A 25,002-nucleotide genomic window follows, 5' to 3' on the forward strand; every position below is an offset into this window, starting at 1 on the left:
AATCTAAAACAAAAATCCAGAAAATCACATTGTATGATTTTTAAGTAATTAATTTGCATTTTATTGCATGACATAAGTATTTGATCACCTACCAACCAGTAAGAATTCCGGCTCTCACAGACCTGTTAGTTTTTCTTTAAGAAGCCCTCCTGTTCTCCACTCATTACCTGTATTAACTGCACCTGTTTGAACTCGTTACCTGTATAAAAGACACCTGTCCACACACTCAATCAAACAGACTCCAACCTCTCCACAATGGCCAAGACCAGAGAGCTGTGTAAGGACATCAGGGATAAATTGTAGACCTGTACAAGGCTGGGATGGGCTACAGGACAATAGGCAAGCAGCTTGGTGAGAAGGCAACAACTGTTGGCACAATTATTAGAAAATGGAAGAAGTTCAAGATGACGGTCAATCACCCTCGGTCTGGGGCTCCATGCAAGATCTCACCTCGTGGGGCATCAATGATCATGAGGAATGTGAGGCAGCAGCCCAGAACTACACGGCAGGACCTGGTCAATGACCTGAAGAGAGCTGGGACCACAGTCTCAAAGAAAACCATTAGTAACACACTACGCCGTCATGGATTAAAATCCTGCAGCGCACGCAAGGTCCCCCTGCTCAAGCCAGCGCATGTCCAGGCCCGTCTGAAGTTTGCCAATGACCATCTGGATGATCCAGAGGAGGAATGGGAGAAGGTCATGTGGTCTGATGAGACAAAAATAGAGCTTTTTGCTCTAAACTCCACTCGCCGTGTTTGGAGGAATAGAAGGATGAGTACAACCCCAAGAACACCATCCCAACCGTGAAGCATGGAGGTGGAAACATCATTCTTTGGGGATGCTTTTCTGCAAAGGGGACAGGACGACTGCACCGTATTGAGGGGAGGATGGATGGGGCCATGTATCGCGAGATCTTGGCCAACAACCTCCTTCCCTCAGTAAGAGCATTGAAGATGGGTCGTGGCTGGGTCTTCCAGCATGACAACGACCCGAAACACACAGCCAGGGCAACTAAGGAGTGGCTCCGTAAGAAGCATCTCAAGGTCCTGGAGTGGCCTAGCCAGTCTCCAGACCTGAACCCAATAGAAAATCTTTGGAGGGAGCCGAAAGTCCGTATTGCCCAGCGACAGCCCCGAAACCTGAAGGATCTGGAGAAGGTCTGTATGGAGGAGTGGGCCAAAATCCCTGCTGCAGTGTGTGCAAACCTGGTCAAGAACTACAGGAAACGTATGATCTCTGTAATTGCAAACAAAGGTTTCTGTACCAAATATTAAGTTCTGCTTTTCTGATGTATCAAATACTTATGTCATGCAATAAAATGCAAATTAATTACTTAAAAATCATACAATGTGATTTTCTGGATTTTTGTTTTAGATTCCTTCTCTCACAGTTGAAGTGTACCTATGATAAAAATTACAGACCTCTACATGCTTTGTAAGTAGGAAAACCTGCAAAATCGTCAGTGTATCAAATACTTGTTCTCCCCACTGTATAAAGATCCAGTCCATTAAAAATTGGAGACCTCTTACACTTCAGTGTTGTGATGCAAAATGCTTGGTGCATAGAATTAAAGTATTGTCAGATATTATTCATCCTAATCAGACAGGTTTTTTACATGGACGATACATTGGAGATAATATAAGACAAGTACTGGAAACAATAGAATACTATGAAATATCGGGGACACCAGGCCCGGTTTTCATAGCTGATTTTGAAAAGGCTTTGGATAAAGTACGACTGGAGTTTATATATAAATGCCTAGAATATTTCAATTTTGGGAAATCTAGAGGAGTTAAACAAGGTTGTCCACTATCGGCATATCTATTTATTATTGCCATCGAAATGTTAGCTGTTAAAATTAGATCAAACAATAATATTAAGGGATTAGAAATCCGTGGCTTAAAAACGAAGGCGTCATTGTACGCTGATGATTAATGTTTTCTTTTAAAACCACTATTAGACTCTCTCCACGGCCTCATAGAGGATCTAGATAATTTTGCTATCCTCTCTGGATTAAAACCAAATTATGATATTACGTATTGGATCACTAAAAAATGCTAATTTTACATTACTGTGTAGTTTACCAATGAAATGGTCTGACGGAGATGTGGACATACTCTCTATACAAATCCCAAAATAAATAAATGATCTCACTCCAATAAGTTGTTTTAGAAAGTTAGCAAAAATAGATAAGATCTTGCTACCATGGAAAGGAAAATACCTGTATTTATGGAAAAATCACCCTGATTTAATTCTTTAGTCATATCACAGTTTACCTATTTGCTCATGGTTTTTCCTACACCTAGTGACCTGCTGTTAATTTATATGAACCAAAAATATTCAATTTTATTTGGAATGGCAAGCCAGACAAAATTAAAAGGGCCTATTTATAAAGCGAATATGATTTCGGAGGGCAGAAAGTATTAAATATTAAAGCATTAGACCTCTCACTAAAGGCAACAGTCTTTCAAAAGTTATACTTAAATCCAAACTGGTTCTCTAGTAAATTGGTAGGAATGTCTCATCCTATGTTCAAGAATGGCAGTTTTCCCTTTTCAGATTATTTTATTTTCAAACAACCAAAAGTGAGCAGGTATAATCTCCAAAATATAATTATTTTATAAATAAGCCTTAGAAAGTTGGTTGCAATTTCAGTTTAATCCACCTGAGAACTCAAATATACTAATTGAAGCTTTTTTTTCTCAATTTATTTATTTATAAAGCCCTTCTTACATCAGCTGATGCACAAAGTGCTGTACAGAAACCCAGCCTAAAACTCCAAACAGCAAGCAATGCAGGTGTAGAAGCACGGTAGTTAGGAAAAACTCCCTAGAAAGGCCAGAACCTAGGAAGAAACCTAGAGGAACCAGGCTGAGGGGTGGCCAGTCCTCTTCTGGCTGTGCCGGGTGGAGATTATAACAGAACATGGCCAAGATGTTTATAGATGACCAGCAGGGTCAAATAATAATAATCAGTGGTTGTCGAGGGTGCAGCACCTCAGGAGTAAATGTCAGTTGGCTTTTCATAGCTGATCATTGAGAGTATCTCTACCGCTCCTGCTGTCTCTAGAGTTGAAAACAGCAGGTCTGGGACAGGTAGCACGTCAGGGTTCCATAGCCGCAGGCAGAACAGTTGCAACTGGAGCAGCAGCACGGCCAGGTGGACTGGGGACAGCAAGGAGTCATCAGGCCAGGTAGTCCTGAGGCATGGTCCTAGGGCTCAGGTCCTCCGAGAAAGAAAGAGAGAAAGAGAGAATTACAGAGAGCATACTTAAATTCAAACAGGACACTGGATAAGACAGAAGTACTCCAGATATAACAAACTGACCCTAGCCCCCCGACACAAACTACTGCAGCATAAATACTGGAGGCTGAGACAGGTGTCGGGAAACACTGTGGTCCCATAGCCCCGGACAGGGCCAAACAGGCAGGATATAACCCCACCCACTATGCCAAAGCACAGCCACCATACCACTAGAGGGATATCTTCAACCACCAATTTACCATCCTGAGACAAGGCAGAGTATAGTCCACAAAGATCTCCGCCACGGCACAACCCGAGGGGGGCGCCAACCCCGAAGAATAAAATTATACTTTTTTTTTTTTTTAAGTGTATGATATCATAAATAGGACTGGTAGAGTTATGTCACACATGCAGCTAACACAGACATCTGGAAATGTCTGCTCTACCCAAAATTACAACCAACTAATTGCAGCATTACCACAAAAATGGAAGATGCAAGTAGAAGGGGAAAAAGTAAGGAACTTGTATGTTGGCCCTGTATTAAAGAACATAAATGGTTAAAGAAAAGTGTGATAAATAAAAACATATACCAATTTCATTTAAGGACCAAAAAACTGACAGCTGTGCCATAAATAGTTGGGAAGAGATTTTCTATGTACCCATTCCATAGCACATGGTTTATGAATTGATATGCAAAATAATGCTGGATTCAAAACATCGAATTTTTCAATTTAAATTGCTATACAAAATTCTTGCAACCAATAGAATGTTATATATATGGGGGATACAATCTTCCCAGCTCTGCAGATTCTGCTGTGAGGAGGCAGTCATTATGTCATTTATTTTGGCTTTGTCCATATGTAGCTCGTTTTTGGTCACAGATCCAGGAATGGCTGAAGAATTGCAACATTTGCCTAGAACTAACGCTGCAGATAGCAATACTGGGTGATTTTGAAAAGCCATAGTCAATAATATAATAATTTTTACGAGTTTTGGAAACCCTGATCTACTGCCAAAAAATTATAAATGGGCCATTTCTACTTTTGAACTGAGGTAAACAACCAATACTAGCCTGCATTGTCCCACCACCCGCCAACCCCTCTTTACGCTACTGCTACTCTCTGTTCATCATATATGCATAGTCACTTTAACCATATCTACATGTACATACTACCTCAATCAGCCTGACTAACCAGTGTCTGTATAGCCTCGCTACTTTTATAGCCTTGCTACTGTTTTTTACTGTTGTATCTATTTCTTTACTTATTGTTCACCTAATACCTTTTTTTGCACTATTGGTTAGAGCCTGTAAGTAAGAATTTCACTGTAAGGGGAGCTGTTGTATTCGGCGCACGTGACAAACTTTGATTTGATGTTCTGGAGATCTCTCTCATCAGCTCCTCCACCTCTCCCTGCCTGGCTGTTACTTTGGCCTACAGGGCTGAAAAACCATGAAAATAATCAGCAGTGAACATTCAATCTACCATAGGTTTAAAAAATGTGAACTATAAAGGTTAATTATTTCCTTTTTAAGTAAATATTTGTCATTATCTGCATTCTCCGTCTCACTGGCTGTCACTCTGGCTTCTATGGTTGACAGTTCGCTGCTTTGGCTGAAATTATGGACATTTTTTAATGCTCACAAGCCAGAATTTATTTTATCCCCCTTTTCCCAATTACGATCTTGTGTCATTGCTGCAACTCCCCAATGGGCACAGGAGAGGTGAAGGTCGAGTCATGCGTCCTCTGAAACGTGACCCACCATATCGCGCTCCTTATCACCCGCCCGCTTAACCCGGAAGCCAGCTGCACCAATGTGTCTGAGGAAACACTGTTCAACTGACGACCGCAGTCAGCCTGCAGCCACCCGACCAGCCACAAGGAGTGGTTAGAGCGCGATGAGCCAAGTAAAGCCCCCCCCCCCCCCCCCGGCCAAAACCTCACCTAACCCGGACAACGCTGGGCCAATTGTGCTCCATTCTATGGGACTCCCGGTCACGGCCAGTGGTGATACAGCCTGGGATCGAACCCGGGTCTGTAGTGATGCCTCTAGCACTGCGGAGGGGAGAGCGAGGGAGAAAAAAATCACCCCCCCCCCCCCAAAAAAGAAGCTTGTATGTAATCCATTTTGATCCTGTTCTCCTCCCCTGATGAAATATCACATGGATTTTGGGAGTGTGTGTGCTCGCGGAAGTGAGATGTTATTCTCGGCTCCAATGTTAAAATGGAAGCTGATAGTTTGGTCACCTGCTCCAGCCTACTTCAGCTACCCTATGGTGTAATGGGTGTGTCCTTTCTTCCTCCCCGATGGACATGTGGTTCTCTCTTTCTCTTATCTTTGTACTGTATATATTGTTCAGGCCTGTGTGGGCGTCTGGAAGGTTTTGGTTGGTCTTGTGAGTGCTTGTGGGATGGGGAGAGGGTGGGATGTGGCTGGTTTTTAGTGTGTGTGTCACCCCAGTCAGTGGCTAGGAGGGTGTTGGGGAGGTATTATTTTGATTGATCTAGGCTATGTTACCATGGTGACCCAGAGCACTGTTATTCTCACTCTCACCTCCCCCGTCTTAGTACCTGATGATCTGAGTCCCGAGGAGAGACAGGAGTTGGAGAGCATCCGCCGTAGGAAACAAGAACTACTGCAGGACATACAGGTAACACACACAGAGTAGCAAACCGCTGGCACTTTCAAACCATTACGGCCAAATGCAAAGCAGCTGATTTTGTTATGGAATGTCAACTTTCTCTCTCTGCAGTTTCAATTGCTTAATGAATTGTGAAATCCAAGAACTGCATGTCCTAAGAATTAGGACCTCCTCCTCCCCTACACTCAACCCTCTAATTTCTGTGTGCACAGTATGCCTCTTCACTAACCAGTCATGAGAGAGGGAGACAAAGGGGAGAAGGAAGAGAATGCATTATGTCCACTAGAGCATTACACTCTTTCATGATAGATGAGGCTCTGTCTAGGGCTGTGTTTGTTTTGTTTCTGTCTAGCCTAGTACTGCACTGCACCCCCCCCCCCCCCGCCCATACCCAGCATTTACCCTCTGATCTGGAAGAATTCGATCCTACAATGGGATTGTGTGTGTATGTGCGTGCATACAGTACCAGTCAAAAGTTTGGACACAGCTACTCATTCCAGGGTATTTCTTTATTATTCTACAATGCAGAAAATAGACTATGAAATAACACATGGAATCATGTAGTAACCAAAAAAGAGTTAAACAAATCAAAATATATTTTCAATTTTTCAAAGTAGCCACCCTTTGCCTCTGACAGCTTTGCACACTTTTGGCATCCTCTCAACCAGCTTCATGAGGAATGCTTTTCCAACAGTCTTGAAGGAGTTCTCACATATGCTGAGCACTTGTTGACTGCTTTTCCTTCACTCTGTGGTCCTTCACTCTGAGGTCGGGTGATTGTGGAGGCCAGGTCATCTGATCTGTGGTGGAAAAAGTACCCAATTCTACTTGACTAAAAGTATAGATACCTTAATAGAAAGTTACTCAAGTCAGCCAGTAAAATACCTACTTGAGTAAAACAATTTGGTTTTAAATATACGTATGTAAATGTAAACATAATTTTGAATTCCTTATATTAAGCAAAGCAGACGGCACCATATTCTTGTTTTACATTTTTTCGGATGGCCAGGTTCACACTCCAACATTTATTTACAAAAGATGCATTTGTGTTTAGTGAGTCCTCCAGACCAGAGGCAGTAGGGATGGCCACGTGTTCTCTTGATAAGTGCGTGAATTTGGCTATTTTCCTGTCCTGTTAAGCATTCAAAATATAATGAGTACTTTTGGTTGTCAGGGAAAATGTATGGAGTAAAAAGTACAACATTTTCTTTAGGAATGTAGTGTAGTAAAAGTAGTCCAATATAAATAGTAAAGTACAGATACCCCAAAAAGCTACTTAAGTAGTATTTTTACTTATGTACTTTACACCACTGCATCTGATGCAGCACTCTGTTTCTCTCCTTCTTGGTCAAATAGCCGTTATACAGCGTGGAGGTTGTTGAAAAACAAATGTTAGTCCCACTAAGGGCAAACCAGATGGCTGCAAAATGCTGTGGTAGCCATGCTGGTTAAGTGTGCCTTGAATTCTAAATAAACCAGACAGTCACCAGCAAAGCACCCCCATCACACATCACACTTCCTCTGTGCTTCACGGTGGGAACCACACATGAGGAGATCATCCGTTCACCTACTCTGCGTCTCAAAGACACGGCAGTTGGAACCAAAAATCTAATTTTCACTCATCAGACCAAAGGACAGATTTCCACCCGTCTAATGTCCATTGCTCGTGTTTCTTGGCCCAAGCAAGTCTCTTCTTATTGGTGGCTGTTAGTGGTTTCTTTGCAGCAATTCGACCATGAAGGCCTGATTCACGCAGTCTCCTCTGAACAGTTGATGTTGATGTGTCTGTTACTTGAACTCTCTGAAGCATTTATTTGGGCTGCAATTTCTGAGGCTGGTAACTCTAATGAACGTATCCTCTGCAGCAGAGGTAACTCTGGGTCTTCCATTCCTGTGGCGGTCCTCATGAGTCAGTTTCATCACATAAAGAAACTTTCAAAGTTCTTGAAATGTTCTGTATTGACTGACCTTCATGTCTTAAAGTAATGATGAATTGTCGTTCCTTTGCTTATTTGAGCTGTTTTTGAAATAATATGGACATCTTCTATATACCTTGTCACAACACAACTGACTCAAACGCATTAAGAAGGAAAGAAATTCCACCAATTTAACTTTTAGCAAGGCACATCTGTTAATTGAAATGCATTCCAGGTGACTCATGAAGCTGGTTGAGAGAATGCCAAGTGTGCAAAGCTGTCAAGGCAAAAGGTGGCTACTTTAAAGAATCTATAATATAAAATATATTTTGTTAAATAAATCACTTTTTGGTTACTACATGTTTCCATGTGTTATTTTATAGTTTTGATGTCTAAACTATTTTTCTACAATGTGGAAAATAGTAAAAATAATGATAAACTCTTGAATGAGTAGGTGTCAACTTTTGACTGGTACTGCATATACAGTGCATTTGGAAAGTTTTCAGACCATTGACTTTTTCCAATTTTTTTTTTTACGTTACAGCCTTATTCTAAAATGTATTAAATTGTTGTCTCTCCCCTCAATCTACACACAATGCCCCATAATGACAAATCAAAATCTGGTTAAGACATTTTAGCTAATTTATCAAATGGAAATATTACATTTACATAAGTATTCAGACTCTACTCAGTACTTTGTTGAAGCACCTTTTGCAGCGATTACAGCCTTGAGTCGTCTTGGGTATGACGCTACAAGCTTGGCACACCTGTATTTGGGGAGTTTCTTCCATTCTTCTCTGCAGATGCTCTCAACCTCTGTCAGATTGGATGGGGAGTGTTACTGCACAGCAATTTTCAGGTCTCTCCAGAGATGTTCAATTCCAGGCTCTGGCTGGGTCACTCAAGGACATTCAGAGACTTGTCCCAAAGCCACTGCTGCGTTGTTTTGGCTGTGTGCTTGGGTCGTTGTCCTGTTGGAAGGTGAACCTTCCCCCCCAGTCTGAGGTCCTGAGCGCTCTGGAGCAGGTTTCCATCAAGGATCTCTCTGTACTTTGCTCCGTTCAGCTTTCCCTCGATCCTGACTAGTCTCCCAGTCCTTGCCGCTGAAAAACATCCCCACAGCATGATGTTGCCACCACCTTGCTTCACCATAGCGATGGTGCCAGGTGTCTTCCAGACATGACACTTGGCATTCAAGCCAAAAAGTTTAATCTTGGTTTAATCGGACCAGAGAATCTTGTTTCTCATGGTCTGAGAGGTGTCTTTTGGCAAACTTCAAGCGGGCTGTCATGTGTTTTTTTTTTTTTTACTGAGGATTGTCTTCCGTCTGGCCACTACCATAAAGGCCTGATTGGTGGAGTCCTGCAGAGATGGTTGTCCTTCTGGAAGATTCTCCCATCTCCACTAGAGAGCTCTGTCAGTGACCATCGGGTTCTTGGTCACCTCCCTGACCAAGGCCCTTCTCCCCCGATTGCTCAGTTTGGCCGGACGGCCAGCTCTAGGAAGAGTCTTGGTGGTTCCAAACTTCTTCCATTTTAACTTTGTAGGGATAGGGGGCAGCATTTTCACTTTGGATGAATAGCGTGCCCAGAGTGAACTGCCTCATCTGTCCCAGATGTTAATATATGCATATTTATTCTAAAACTGTTTGAATTATGTCTGAGTATAACAGAACTCATATGGCAGGCAAACTTCCAAACAGGAAGTGGAAATTCTGAGGCTGGTTGATTTTTCAACTCTTCGCCTATTCAAATCCCAGTAAGATATGGATTTGTTTGCACTTCCTACGCCTTCCACTAGATGTCAACAGTCTGTAGAATGTCGAATGAAGCCTCTACTGCGATGTGGGCCCGGATGGGAACTGTTTCAGGAAGTGGTCTGGCAGTGCCAGTTCTTGGTCACGCGCATTCCAAATGATATCGCCTTGCGTTCCAGTACTTCTGTAGACACAAAGGAATGCTCCGGTTGGAACGTTATTGGATATATATGATAACATCCTAAAGATTGATTCTCTACTTAATTTGACCAGTTTATTCGACCTGGAATATAACTTTTTGAAGTTTGTCCGAGTTCGCCTGGACCTGCGCGAGCGTTTGGACATGTATACTAAACGTGCTAGCAAAAGTAGCTACTTTGACATAAATAATTGACATTATCGAACAAAACAATTTATTGTGGAACTAGGATTCCTGGGAGTGCGTTCTGATGAATGCTAGCGGAACGTGTGTCCTAGAAAGGTTAAGAATGATGGAGGCCACTGTGTTCTTGGAGACCTTCAATGCTGCAGACTTTTTTGGTACCCTTCCCCAGATCTGCTCTACAGACAATTCCTTCAACCGCGTGGCTTTGTTTTTGCTCTGACATGCACTGTCAACTGTGGGACCTTATATAAACAGGTGTGTGTGCCTTAACAAATCATGTCCAATCATTTGAATTTACCACAGGTGGACTCCAATCAAGTTGTAGAAACATCTCAAGGATGATCAATGGAAACAGGATGCACCTGAGCTCAAATTCAAGTCTCATAGCAAAGGGTCTGAATACTTATGTAAGGTAATTCAGTTTTTTATTTTTATGTTAGCTAACTTGGATTAGCTAACACAACGTGCCATTGGAACACAGGAGTGATGGTTGCTGATAATGGGCCTCTGTACGCCCATGTAGATATTCCATAGAAAATCAGCCGTTTCCAGCTACAATAGTCATTTACAAAATTAACAATGTCTACACTGTATTTCTGATCAATTTGATATTTTAATGGACCAAATTTTTTGCTTTTCTTTAAAAAAACAAGGATATTTCTAAGTGACCCCAAACTTTTGAACGTGTGTTATATAATTACACACACACACTGAACAATAATATAAATGCAACAGGCAGCAATTTCAAAGATTTTGCTGAGTTACAGTTCATATAAGGAAATCAATCAATTTAAATAAATAAATAAATTCCAAATATTTGGATTTCACATGACTGGGCAGGGGCGCAGCCATGGGTGTGCCTGGGAGGGCATAGACCCAACCACTTAGGAGCTAGGCTGACCCACTTGGGAGCCGGGCCCAGCCAATCAGAAGGCGTTTTCCTCCACAAAGGGGCTTAATTACAGACAAATACTACAGTACATATAAGGAAATGAGTCAATTGAAATGCATTTAATAGGCCCTAATCTATGGATTTCACATGGCTGGTCAGGGGCGCAGCCATTGGTGGGCCTGGGAGGGCATATGTCACACCTGCTCCAGTTCCCCCTCGCCAGGGTACCTGTCATACGCGTTTGTTACCATCATTACGCGCAGCTGCGCTCATTGGACTCACCTGGACTCCCTCACTTTGTTGATTTTGTCCCTGCATATATGTCTGCTCCTCTGTGTTGTTCCCTGTAGTTGCATTGTTTGTCGTGTTTATGTCCAGACACTTTTCTTGTAACGTTGCATGTCCGTCTATATTAAATGGTTCACTCCCTGTACCTGCTTCTCATCTCCTGCGTTGAGCGTTACAAAGTAAGTACATACGCACGTATGTATATGTCTGGATCTGAATGCGAGAGTGTGTGCTGCTCTCTGCATGTACATGGCTTTGAGGATTAGGAGAGTATGTATGAGAAACAAGCCACACTACCAACCCCCAATACACACATCCCCCTCTGCCCAGTGCTGCTGTGTAAATAGATTGAGTTCATTAGTGGGTTTGACTGCCTCCCCCCTTTGTTTCATCTCTCTGTTTCTGTGTCTTTGATTTTAGCGGCTCAGATTAGCCAATCAGGGGCTTAGATTTTGACCTGCCCCCTCCTAACCTGACCCTGAACGGGACTGTGTGAAAGGGAGAGCGAGAGTGCATATGACAGAGAAAAAATATGTTAAACTGGTGTCAAGGGAAAAGAAAGCAGGGGATTGTAGATCTGGGTCAGGTGAAGAGGGTGGCGGGAGGGAGGGCTGGAGGAGGGAGGGTTGGTCTGGTTTGACCCCAGCTAGCAGAAGGTGCACCTGTGGGGGACCATCTATAGAAGATTCACCCACTCTGCACACAACCCATAGGACTGCCTAAACGTAACATCTCTTACACAACACATACAGTACCTGTATGTCTCCTGTCAGAACGCTGGAAACCTCTTGTTCAGAAGCAGATATTTCCCAGTTTGTGAAATACACCAATTACACCCTCTCTCACCTTTATTCCTCCCTCCCTTTTAGTGCCTTGGGTATTAGTATTATCTGAAGCTGGATCAAAGCTGCTCTGTGAGATTGAGGGAGGGTCAGATTTCTCGTGTGTGATTAAGTGACTGATAGATCAAATAGATCTAACTGTACCATACACTCATCCTCGTTCTCTCTCTCACTCCCTCCATCTAGAGGCTGAAGGATGAGATAGCAGAGGTGACAAATGAAATTGACAACCTAGGCATTACCGATGAGAGGTGTGTGTTTCCATGTCCTGTTATTGCCTTAGTATTTGATTGTGTGCAACTCTACTGAGCAATGTACTGTATGTACTTTGTGTGGTGATGGGTGTTGGGGGAGGGGAGTAGACACCGTGGTGATGGGGGAGGGGAGTAGACACCGTGGTGATGGGGGAGGGGAGTAGAATCGTCCTTAGTGAAGTGTCCCCAACCTCCCCACCCACTGACCCATGGTATTGGTGATGATGTCAGTGATCGTGTGTGCGTCTCTCATTGAAGACACTGATGGGTCTGGGACAGTGGTCGCCCCAAGGCTACAGACACTTAAATGGGTTAATGGGGCTGTTCATTGCATGTATGACGTCTTTAGAGAGCATAATATAACTATATATTATGAGCTCTAAAGACACTAAAAAGCCTTTGTAAACCATTCATAAAGCTTTTATACACCTTTATAGATATACCCTTTCTACATTTTATAGGGCATAGACACAGTGTACAAAACATTAGGAACACTTACTCTTTCCATGACATAGCTTTCACTTGGTCAGTCTATGATTCCTTATTGATGTCACTTGTTAAATCCACTTCAATCAGTGTAGATTAAGGGGAGGAGACAGGTTAAATAAATTAAAAAAATTTTAAAGCCTTGAGACAATTAAGACATGGATTGTGTGTGTGCCATTCAGAGGGTGAATGGGCAAGACAAAATATTGAAGTGCCTTTTGAACGGGGTATGGCAGTAGGTGCCAGGTGCACCGGTTTGTGTGTGTTTTAGAACTGCAACACTGCTGGGTTTTTCACGCTCAACAGTGATGGAATGGTCCACCACCCAAAGGACATCCAGCCAACTCTTTACAACTATGGGAAGCATTGGAATCAACATGGGCCAGCATCCCTGTGGAACGCTTTTGACACCTTGTAGAGTCCATGCCCCGATGCATTGAGGACAAGGGGGCAAGGGGGGCAATATTAGGAAGGTGTCCTTAATGTACAAAACACTATCTACAAAGTGTGTATAAAAGCTTTATGAATGGTTTACAAAGTAAAAAAAAAAAAGTTTACAAAGGCGTTACACTGTTCTAAATGCCTAGTGCTGAGCGATTCAGTTCTTTTTGAAGTCGGTTTGGTGTGATTATTAATAAATAATCATGAATTTCTATTTTGGTTTCGATAATTTAAAACATTAAATGCGTTATGTGGGTTGAATGCTTTAACAACCCATAATAAAACAATTCATAAAAGGCCCATGATTGTAGTGCCTGCTCATGATTTCTTACCTAGCAGGCGTAAAAGAAACCCAGACCAGACAAGTAACAGCACAATGGAGTATGATCATAGTAGTTAGTTTAGTGCACAAAAAGTGATAATTATGTAGAACATTGGCCTGTTGGAAACTACATCTCACAGTTCGGACATGAGAATTACTCTAGAGAAACTATGGCGCATTGAGTTCACAATAAAAAAAATAATGCAATTCTAATAATTGAACCGACTTCGGTCAATTAGTTGTCTAAAAAAACTAAAAATAACCGACATTTCTGTTAATCGCTCAGCACTATACAGGCCATTTGAATTGTTTTCGAAGGCTCGAAAACGCGTTTGCGTTATACTGACTTCAAGTGGAACTGACAGCGTTTTAACTACTTTGCAGATATGATACAATCATAATATCCGTAAAAAATATAACATTCCCAGTTTGTTAAAAACAAACTTTAAGAGTTTTTAAAAATAGGTTCTATTTGACTCAAAATTACATGACGTACAGTAAGGCATTGTTGGAGAATAGATGGATGCAGTTCAATGCATGATGAATATAATTTTACAATACATTTCTTGGTAGTTCCAAAAAAATACTGAACTTGAACAACCAGTTAGGCAGAGTGAATTCACAAATGATGCTATCTACTCTGAATAATTTCAGAGCACCCTCGTCTGAGTGTGCCAGAGTGCAGAATAACTGAGGAATTTAAGAACGCGCAACACCAGCTGAATATGACCGGTGTGAATAAATTTGGGCAAAAAAAGGTAAATAGTCTGGAACGCAGCTCTACTAGTGCGAGTAAAATAGTCAGTGAAGTAGTGTTTTGTTTGTGTCGAAGTAGCTAGCCAACTTTAGCCAGTTAGCTTGGGTGCTTGACTGCCGTTGTGAGGAACGCTCAGATTAACCCTACTCCTCGGCCAGTGTCCAGTGTTAATCGAGCAGTGTACGCTCGGAGAGCGACACGCTCTCTGTTTGTAAATTCAATCTGATAATGCTCTGAATTTACGAATGACTCCAAGCACACTGACACACTGGAGGCAGAGGCAATCTATGAACGCACCCTTAGCTAGTTGTCAGTCAAATGTACTTGGCATTGATCAAAATTAATAGGCGGGCAGGCAAGTTCCCATTGAAACGTGGGTTTGGACAATCATGCATAGGCAGGCAAGCTGCAGAAGGACGAGCAGGCTACTATTCCTCATCGTTTATCAGTGCAACTAGCTGAAAATATGTGAGGGTTTTTCTAATGTCCTCTAGCATTAGTTGTTGATCTTGTTGATGGGCAAAAGTGAGGAAGAGAAAGCGTAACTTTTACATGGTGGTTTGAACAATAGGACTGTAAAGTTCCCAAATGTAAGAGGACTCCCGTGATATTACACCGAACAAAAATATAAGTGCAACATGCAACAATTTCAAAGATTTTACTTAGTTACAGTTCATATAAGAAAAATCTGTCAATTTAAATAAATAAATTAGGCCCTAATCTATGGATTTCACATGTCTGGGAATACAGATATGCATCTGCTGGTCACAGATACCTTAAAAACAAGGTACTGTAGGGGTGTGGATTAGAAAACCAGTTAGTATCTGGTGTGACCACCACTTGCCTCATGCAGCTCGACACATCTCCTTCGCATAGAATTGATTCAACGGCTGTACGAAGTTACTGGATATTGGTGGGAACTGGAACAAGCTGTTGTACACGTCGATACAGAGCATCCAAAACAAGCTCAATGGGTGACGTCTGGTGAGTATGCAGGCCATGGAAGAACTGGGACTTTCAGCTTCAAGGAATTGTGTACAGATCCTTGTGACATGGGGCCATGCATTATCATGCTGAGACGTGAGGTGATGGCAGCAGATGAATGGCACGTTAATGAGCCTCAGGATCTCGTCATGGTATCTCTGTGCATTCGTTGTCTGTAGCTTATTCCTGCCCATACCATAACCCCACCGTCACCATCTCAGACATCAGCAAACCGCTTGCCCACACGACGCCGTACACGCTGTCTGCCATCTGCCCCGTACAGTTGCAACCGGGATTCATCAGTGAAGAGCTCTCTCTATCGTACCTGCTGTCTCGAACTCTGATCGGCTATGAAAAGCCAACTAACACTGACCTGTTGCACCCTCTACAACCACTGTGATTATTATTATTATTTGACCCTGCTGGTCATCTATGAACGTTTGAACATCTTGGCCATGTACTGTTATAATCTTCACCCAGCACAGCCAGAAGAGGACTGGCCACCCCTCAGAGCATGGTTCCTCTCTAGGTTTCTTCCTAGGTTCCTGCTTTTCTAGGGAGTTTTTCCTAGCCACTGTGCTTGTAAATCTGCATCGCTTTCTGTTTTGGGTTTTAGTCTGGGTTTCTGTTTAGCACTTTGTGACATCAGCTGATGTAAGAAGGGCTATAGAAATACATTTGCTTGATTGGACTTTTCCAGCGTGCCAGTGGCCATCGACGGTGAGCATTTGCACACTGAAGTCAGTTACAACATTGAGCTGCAGTCAGATCAAGACCATGGAGAGGACGATGAGCACGCAGATGAGCTTCCCAGTTTGTACAGAAATTCTTTGGTTGTGAAAAGAACAGTTTTATGGGTGTAGACACCGTGGTGATGGAGGTGGGTGTCTACTCCCATGAAACTGTTCTTTGCATAACCAAAGAATCCTCACCGGACGTCACCCATTGAGCTTGTTTGGGATGCTCTTTATCGACGTGTACGACAGCTTGTTCCAGTTTCATCAGCTGTTTGGGAGGCTGTTCACAGGTGATCCCACAGGTGAAGAAGCCAAATGTGTAGGTCCTGGGCTGGCATGGTTACACGTTGTGAGGCCGGTTGGACATACTGCCAAATTCTCTAAAAAGATGTTGGAGGCTGTTTATGGTAGAGAAATGAACATTCAATTCCCTGGCAACAGCTCTGGTGGACATTCCTGCAGGCATCATGCCAATTGCGCGCACCCTAAACAATTAACATCTGTGACAAAACTGCACATTTTAGAGAGGCCTTTTATTGTTCCAGCACAAGGTGCACCCGTGTAATGATCATGCTGTTTAATCAGCTTCTTTATATGCCACACCTGTCGGGTGGCTGGATTATCTTGGCAATGGAGAAATGCTCACTAACAGGGATGCAAACAAATTTGTGCACCACCTTTTTGAGAAATAAGCTTTTTGAGGGTGTGAAACATTTCTGGGACCTTTTATTTCAGCTAAAGTGGGACCAAAACTTTACATGTTGGGTTTTTATATTTTTGTTCAGTGTGCATATTTGCAGAAATCCATTTGTTTATTTTGTGGCTTTTGGCGAATGCGTTGTAATGCTCTGAAGTCGCGCTTTTGCTGCTGCCTGTAAACACACAGTCCAGTTCAAAGTGAATGATGGCAGGACCGTATGACAAATGGCTTGTTTGCATGAAGGCCTAGTGTAGCTCTGATTGGCTATTGCTCACCGGTCTGCGTAGACTCCGGTCCTGGACGAGACAGATGGTTTTATTACCTGCAGTGGCTAATTGTCCAACCCACGGCCGCTTTCCCACTCTATATTGCTATAGAATTTTCACAAATGCCTTGCTATATGTCATTCCCGAACATTAAAAAAATGTATGGAAATGTGAAACTGACCATATTTAAGCACTTGCTTGTCAGAAAATGTAAAAAAAAGGTGTCATTCTTCCAGGGGGTGTAAATTAACAGATTTTAATAAGATTTCATGTTGCTAAAACACTGTCAGTTCCACCTTAATGACTGTTGTGTCTGTAGGAAAAGCATGCAGAGAAACAAGCAGGTGTCCATGGGGTGCAAGAAGTTCAACATGGACCCAGAGAAGGTGAAGCCCAATCGTAAACCAGCCTCTATCACCCACTCTGTCCTGTGATTTGGTGCTCTGGCTGTGGTTCTGTGTTCTGATTGGCTGTGTGTACCATCAATCAGGGGATCCGGTTTTTGATTGACAGCGGTCTGCTGAAGAACACCAGCAATGACATTGCCCAGTTCCTCTATAAAGGGGAGGGGCTAAACAAGACCGCCATCGGAGACTATCTAGGGGAGAGGTGAGAAACGTGTGAGAGCAAAAAGAGAGCGAGAGTGTGAGAGAGACATCGAAAGAGGATGATGAATGAGCTATTAAGTGGGTTAATGCAGGGATTCCCAAACTCGTTCCTGGGGCCCCCCCTCAGCTGACTCAAATAATCTTGATGATGATGATGAGTTGTGAGATTTGATACAAATAACCTTGTCACATGCGCTGAATACAACAAGTCTAGACCTTACCGTGAAATTCTTACTTACAAGCCCTTAACCAACAGTGCAGTTCAAGAAGAGTTAAGAATATATTTAGCAAGAAACAGCTGTGTAGTGCTAGGGTAAAAACCAAAACTGGCACCAAGAAGTGGCTCCAGGACCAAGTTTGGGAAACTCTGGTCCTCAACTCAGTGATATTGATTTGGCCCATTTCTTTCTGGACACACACACATGTGCTGGCCACAGAGAGGAGGCAAGGATTAGGAGATTATAGATTTAATCTATTAGATTATATTTGGGTATGTTTCTGGTTTCATAGCTTTTCTCTGATAAATCTCCTAAATTTACCTAGGTCCTGTTCAGTTGGCAAGAAACATTCGGATATGGAATGAAACATGAAGAAACCACATTGAACTTGTCCAATAAGAAACACTACTTTTTTGTTTCAAAACGTTTAGCTACAGTATTCCCTACTGAATGCAACGCTGATCTATTCTCTTTTATGACCATACACCTGAATACTGTTTGTATGTGTTTCTGTAGAGAGGATTTCAATCTTGAGGTTCTACAAGCCTTTGTGGAGCTGCATGAGTTTACTGACCTTAACCTGGTCCAGGCCCTCAGGTAACACACATACACACATGCTCACCACACACACACACACACACACACACACACACACCACACTTATGTTTGCATGTCCTCTCCCCCAGGCAGTTCCTGTGGAGTTTCCGGTTGCCAGGTGAAGCCCAGAAGATCGATCGCATGATGGAGGCGTTTGCCCAGAGATACTGTCACTGTAACCCTGGCGTCTTCCAGCACAGCGGTATAGAAAGGCCACCGCACACACACACACTTGCATGCACACACGTACGCAAGCACGTTCACACACACACACACACACACACACACTAACCTTCCAGTCCATCTCTGTGTTCCAGATACGTGTTATGTGTTGTCGTTTGCTGTGATCATGCTGAACACCAGTCTCCATAACCCCAATGTGAAGGACAAACCCTCCCACCAGAGATTCAGCGCCATGAACAGAGGAATCAACGATGGCGGAGACTTACCAGAGGACCTACTCAGGGTATCTCTCCCCATCACTCTTCATCCCTCTGTTTTTCTACCAAGCTCTCTATTCCCCTCCCTTTAACTTTTTCTATACCCGTCTCTTCCTCCCTCTATCCACAGTATACTAGGATTGGCTGAGGACCTGAGCCCTATACTATGTACGTGGTGTGAGGAGTTACCAAACTTAACTTGCTCAGTTGCTCAGTTCTGAGTTCAACTCTGGATAAATGGTACCATGAAAGTCGCTCACCTTTTAGCCAGGTCAATTTCTATGGCAACGAATCCTTCAGAACTAACCTGCTCCCGGGCGGGTTAGCGACTAAGATTTATTTTTATTTTTTTTAAGCCTCCCGCTTTTGGCTGGATGTGTCTGTGGTTCATCCATGCATCATCTATTAGCAGAACTACTGTCTTACCTCAATTAGCCACGAAATCCCTAGTTTGAAAGCGACTGTTTTCTTGAAGCTGTGCCGTGCCATTTTCCCTGCATTTCCCCACACGTTGGCTGGCCCCCTAGCAATTCGAGTTCTAGCCAATGAGCTTCAGACCCTCGCATTTTCAGAGACAACTTTTGGTGCTACTTACAGAACTACTGGCTAAAAAGTATACAAAAGTACTGGAGAATCTATTTTTAATACTTTTATTTCATAAAAAATGGTGCTCATGAAAAGCACACCAAAGACAGCATTAACGATATGTAATAAAAGACTGCTCTTCAACAAGCCTATATCACACTATAGCCTGCTGAATTTGCTAGGTAACTTTTCTTTCATTTTGATTTCGGCACAAATGTGACATTGACTCGCCCATGGATTGATGGTTCAGCATTGTCTCAATGAAGAGTTTGGCTTTCGACTAGCCTCTTGTGACATGCATGCACAGTTACAAGCCTGCTAGAGTTAGCGGCAGGTGGACAATCAATACCCAAAGTCGTAGTACGGATAAAGCCTGAGCTGAAATGTGAAGCTAACTGAAGCTGGTTAACTTTAGAAAACTCTGAGTAGATCTAGCTACAATTGTAGTATACCCCCATTCTGTGTTTGCATCAAATGTCTAATGAGCTCTTTCTCACCCTCTCGCTCTTTCTTTCCATTCCTTTCTCTCTTTGTAGAACCTGTATGAGAGTATAAAGAACGAACCCTTTAAGATCCCAGAGGATGATGGGAACGACCTCACACACACTTTCTTCAACCCCGACCGGGAGGGCTGGCTACTCAAACTAGGTGAGTGTCAACTTTGCAGTTTACAGTAAGTGGAGAACAGGACAGCCAGTTTTATTGATGTTGCTACTGCTCTCTGGTGGACAGATGCAGACCTACACTCTCCAGTTTGGTCTTCTCAGTCATACATATATTGAACAAAGATATAATGCAACATGTAAAGCAGGGGTACTCAACTCTTACCCTACGAGGTCCGGCGCCTGCTGGTCCTACCTGATAATTAATTGCACACACCTGGTGTCCCAGGTCTAAATCAGTCCCTAATTAGAGGAGAATAATGAAAAAATGAAGGGAAACTGGCTTCGAGGTCCAGAGTTGAGGGATGTAAAGTGTTGGTCCCATGTTTCATGAGTTGAGAAAACAAATCACATAAATGTTCCATATACAAAAAAAGCTTATTTCTCTCAAATGTTGTGCACAAATGTGTTAATATCCCTGTTAGTGAGCATTTCTCCTTTGCCAAGATAATCCATCCACCAGACAGGTGTGGCATGTAAAGAAGCTGATTAAACAGCGATTAAACAGCGTGTAACCACGCCAGCCAGGACCTCCACATCCGGCTTCTTCACCTGTGTGATTGTCTGAGACCAGCCACCCGGACAGCTGATGAACTGAGGAGTATTTCTTCTGTAATAAAGCCCTTTTGTGGAGAGAAACTCATACTGATTGGCTGGTCCTGGCCCACCCAGGGCTGCACCCCTGCCCAGTCATGTGAAATCCATAGATTACGGCCTAATACATTTTATTTAAATTGACTGATTTCATTATATGAACTGTAACTCAGTAAAATCGTTGAAATTGTTGCATGTTGTGTCTTAATATTTTTGTTCAGTATAGAATAGAGCCTAATTATGGTAAAAATGAGTAGAAATATTAATGGCTTAATGTAGTTTATTTTGTCTTTCTTCATTTGTTTTGTTTGGGTGATTTTGGTCTCCAGGAGGTATGTAATATATATGTCTGGATTGGAAACATTACCCTCCCCAGCCTGTATGTGCTTTGCTTCAGGTTGCTGCTTCCCTACTACCCACTGCTCTGTCCAATTAAAATCTACTGTTAACTATGATTTGATTATAAAGAATGAAATGGTGTTTAATTGTTGGCAAGATGTGATTTATCTGCTCTGTGTTACTCATGCTGTGAGGTCTAATGTTATCAACCTCTAAACGCAAACAACCATTAAATGTAACCCTACCATCCAATTAACATGTCATCTAATGCATTGTGTTCATGGTCGACTTTGTTGTCGTCATGATGTGCCTTCTGAGAAGCATGACTGCATTAAAGATGACCTGGAACACGCCCATAGGCTCCTGCCTGGTACTGGCTGATGTCTGTGCTGCCGTCTGTCTGGAGTGCCTAGGGGCAACTTTAATCTTTGCATTTAGCTTCTATGAATCCTGATTGAACTCTGACCTTTAACCCCCTCAGGAGGGCGTGTGAAGACGTGGAAGAGACGATGGTTCATCCTCACAGACAACTGCCTGTACTACTTTGAGTACACTACTGTGAGTTGCTCTCTTTCTATTTCTCTCTTTTTCTGTCATGCTTTTTCTCCATTGCTTTCATTGTATCAATTATGAGCTATAACCTTCTCTCCCTCCAGGATAAGGAGCCTAGGGGTATCATCCCTCTGGAGAATCTTAGTATTAGAGAGGTGGACGACTCTAAGAAACCAGTAAGTTACTCTCTCCCTCTCTTTTCCTGTGCTCGTTCTCCTGCCATGCTCCCTGTTTCCTTTTAGAAGCCTCTGTCACACTTCTCCCCCCGCCCCCCCCCCCCTCTTCTCGCTCTCTCTCTCAGAACTGTTTTGAGCTGTTCATCCCGGACCACAGGGATCAGGTGATAAAGGCGTGTAAGACCGAGGTGGACGGACGCGTTGTCGAGGGCAACCACACCTTCTATCGAATCTCCGCCCCCACAGCCGAGGAGAAGGAAGAATGGGTCACCAGCATCAAGTGAGATCTTGGCTGTCCCAATAACCTCTCCTTCTTTCTGAAGTGTACACACATTCACTACTCCGCACAAATTTAAAAGTATTGGATTGGTGTAGACATGGGCTAGGGGGACTTATAGCAGTAATTTCCTTTCATATCCATGAAGGAAAGTGAACAAGTGCACACTTTGGGAGAAAGGTGATTTTTGGGACACAACCCTTCTCTTACTTCCATCCTGTCCTGTTCTTGATATGTACGATCCTGCTCTAGTCCCGAGCCAAATGTAAAATCAATATTGCTCTCCCCCCTCTTCCCTGTAGAAAAGCCATCAGCAGGGACCCCTTCTATGAGATGGTGGCAGCCCGGAAGAAGAAGGTGTCGGCTCTGACTAGCCTGTAGGAAAGACCCAGGCTCCAGCACTTCAGCAGGAGAAGCAGGCCTCACTCTAATCTATAGCTCAGTGTCTATGGACCTGAACTAAAGGACCTATGGAATTATGTACATAAGAAAGCAGAATATCCCCACAATCTGAAAGGTGGAAGTTGTCATCATATTGATTACATGTTGCTTTCTTCATATTCACAAACACTGGAGGGAAGGATTTTGAAGGGGCACGGGTTTAGGATGGAGATCAGGATGCCGAGAGGATTGGACCTCCTTCAGCGCCCTCTACAGGAAGTTACATCATGCAATATTTTGCTTTGATATAAAATGAACAGAGAAAGGTGCCATTTAACCTCTTTTTACATAAACCTCTTCTCATAGTGCTGTCATTACTACAGAGCATCATCTCTTTCTGAATGGTTCCCATAACAAACCACCACTGTTTCCTCTCTCGCGCTCTCTCTTTCTCCCCTTACGGGTCGAGATGATACTTTGTTGTTTTGTTAAATGTTTCCAGGTCATTGGCCTGTGTCAGTGATCCGGGGGTGAGATATGGGAGCTGAGTCGGCACAATAGTTTAAAAAAATACTGTCTCGGCCAAAAGCCTTGTTATTTACATTTAAGTCATTTAGCAGACGCTCTTATCCAGAGCGACTTACAAATGCCATCACTGTGTTAGTTCTACTCTTAATTTAGTTTCTTGTTTTGATACCTCTGTTACTACAACTGCACAGTCACGTGGAAGAGGTGTTAAGGAGGGAGGGGAGAAAGAAATAAAGGGGAGAGGGAAACAAAGGATCGTAATATCACTACTCAGGTTGAAATATTCCGTCTCTTATTCTGATATTGTTACAAGTACTTTTGCAGAAGCAGCAGTAAGTTTGCAGGGGATAATTTTTTAAAGACCTTTTACAGTGTTATTATACAGTTGTATGATGTCTGTTACAAATGTGTTGTCTTATAATATGCATTTCTGTCATCACTGACCCCTTTGGAGGGCTGTGTTTTTCATTGGCAGATAAATTAATCAGCAATTTTTGTTCACAATGCACTGTTTATGAAATGTAAATCAAGCTTGAATTATTTGTTTATTTATCAATAAAACATAATTACTTGTGAAGTTGTTTTGTATCATAAAGGTTTGTGCCTCTTTATGCCATCATATGTTTGTTTATTTGATTTCAGATAACCAGATCTCAGATTAACAAATCTCAAGTCTCATATTTGCTGTCTTTGTTTAATATTTGACTTGATAGGTGAAGTTAACACGACAGAACTGGAGACCGCCATAGAGATCCACCTATGGGCACAGGAATGATAGGGTCCACATTCAATAGCTCGAGCCTTTAGCGCTGATTGACAGTCCAAACAAAAACCGTTAGGAATGGGTAAACATTCTGAGCGCGAGGAACGTATTTCACATTTGATTTCCAACGTTTTGTCAGTTGAAGTTTAGCTTGGTAGCTAACATTAGCTGGTAAGATTAAGGTACACAGAACATTAAGAAATAGCTGACGGTGGCTGTCAAACTGTATGATAACATGGAGGGAGAAGATCAGAGGATCGTGTTTTTACAGAACGTGACTTTAAAGGCGCTAAAGTTGAAACCTGACAAATGGCAGAAGTTTATTGCTGGGGAGGAAACCCGAACTTTGATCGGAAACTTCATTGAAAAATCCGACGTCAATAGCCTTGTTATTTCTCTAAATGCAGCATCCCAACTTGTTTGCAGCCTTGAGTTTCCGCAAACAATTAAAAACAAAGCTGTATATTTTATCAAGAAGGATAAAGAAGTTATTACAAAAGACAATATAAAGAATGTATTTATTGGAGACGTCGCGAATTCCCCAGTGGACGCTACAATCGGCGCAATTGAGGGGGTGAGTAATGTTAGGCCAGGCCGCCTAGCTAGCACAATGTCAACTAGTCCACAAGCCAATGCTTGACTTGGACTGAAATAGGTGCCGGTGTTGTGCCGAAAAACTCCCCCCTGACAGAATTCTCTCCCCCCCCCCCCTTCGCGTTCCTCATTTCTGCGACTTGCTTGCTAGTTGAGATTTCTGCTCTTTACTCTGTTCTCAGTTTAGCCTACATTTCACTGATTTTAGTAGCAGAAAGCATTTTTTGTCTGCAATTTTCGGTTTGGCTATTTGTTTCAAGTGTATGTGGCGGTTTATATTTAACGGTACAGTTGAAGTCGGAAGTTTACATACACTTAGGTTGGAGTCATTAAAACTAGTTTTTCAATCACTCCACAAATTTCTTGTTGACAAACTATAGTTTTGGCAAGTCGGTTAGGACATCTACTTTGTGCATGACACAAGTAATTTTTCCAACAATTGTTTACCGATTATTAAATGTATTATTCACTGTATCACAATCCCAGTGGGTCAGAAGTTTACATACACTAAATTGACTGTGCCTTTAAACAGCGTTGAAAATTCCAGAACATGATGTCATGGCTTTAGAAGCTTCTGATAGGCTAATTGACATCATTTGAGTCAATTGGCGGTGTACCTGTGGATGTATTTCAAGGCCTACCTTCAAGCTAGTGGTTAGAGCGTTGGACTAGTAACGAAAATGGTTGCAAGATCAAATCCCTGAGCTGACAAGGTACAAATCTGTCGTTCTGCCCCTGAACAAGGCAGTTAACTGTTCCTAGGCTGTTATTGCAA

At 42.6% G+C, this 25,002-nt stretch overlaps 2 protein-coding genes across 14 annotated transcripts in view; both read left to right on the forward strand.

Annotated features, from left to right (window-relative positions):
* The window catches only part of LOC139580407 (cytohesin-1-like), a 58,779-nt gene extending 35,332 nt beyond the window's left edge, over positions 1-23,447 (forward strand). For 6 of the 13 annotated variants that reach the window (XM_071409040.1, XM_071409041.1, XM_071409042.1 and 3 more), the window contains exons 2-13: positions 5,814-5,896; positions 12,153-12,217; positions 17,233-17,299; positions 17,404-17,522; positions 18,256-18,336; positions 18,426-18,538; positions 18,654-18,802; positions 19,898-20,009; positions 21,438-21,514; positions 21,613-21,684; positions 21,810-21,964; positions 22,264-23,447. In XM_071409040.1, coding sequence (XP_071265141.1) covers positions 5,814-5,896; positions 12,153-12,217; positions 17,233-17,299; positions 17,404-17,522; positions 18,256-18,336; positions 18,426-18,538; positions 18,654-18,802; positions 19,898-20,009; positions 21,438-21,514; positions 21,613-21,684; positions 21,810-21,964; positions 22,264-22,342 — 1,172 coding nt within the window. In that variant the 3' untranslated portion in view covers positions 22,343-23,447. The remainder of the gene's footprint in view (positions 1-5,813; positions 5,897-12,152; positions 12,218-17,232; positions 17,300-17,403; positions 17,523-18,255; positions 18,337-18,425; positions 18,539-18,653; positions 18,803-19,897; positions 20,010-21,437; positions 21,515-21,612; positions 21,685-21,809; positions 21,965-22,263) is intronic. The other 7 variants (XM_071409049.1, XM_071409045.1, XM_071409050.1 and 4 more) reach the window with 3 other exon arrangements.
* A 225-nt stretch (positions 23,448-23,672) lies between these two features.
* LOC139580409 (dynein axonemal heavy chain 17-like) overlaps positions 23,673-25,002 on the forward strand; it is a 96,774-nt gene continuing 95,444 nt past the window's right edge. The window contains exon 1 of the mRNA XM_071409056.1: positions 23,673-24,207. Within this exon, the coding sequence (XP_071265157.1) occupies positions 23,869-24,207 (339 nt within the window). The 5' untranslated portion in view covers positions 23,673-23,868. The remainder of the gene's footprint in view (positions 24,208-25,002) is intronic.

This window comes from Salvelinus alpinus, chromosome 7 (assembly GCF_045679555.1).
Source record: "Salvelinus alpinus chromosome 7, SLU_Salpinus.1, whole genome shotgun sequence".
Lineage (NCBI taxonomy): Eukaryota > Metazoa > Chordata > Actinopteri > Salmoniformes > Salmonidae > Salvelinus > Salvelinus alpinus.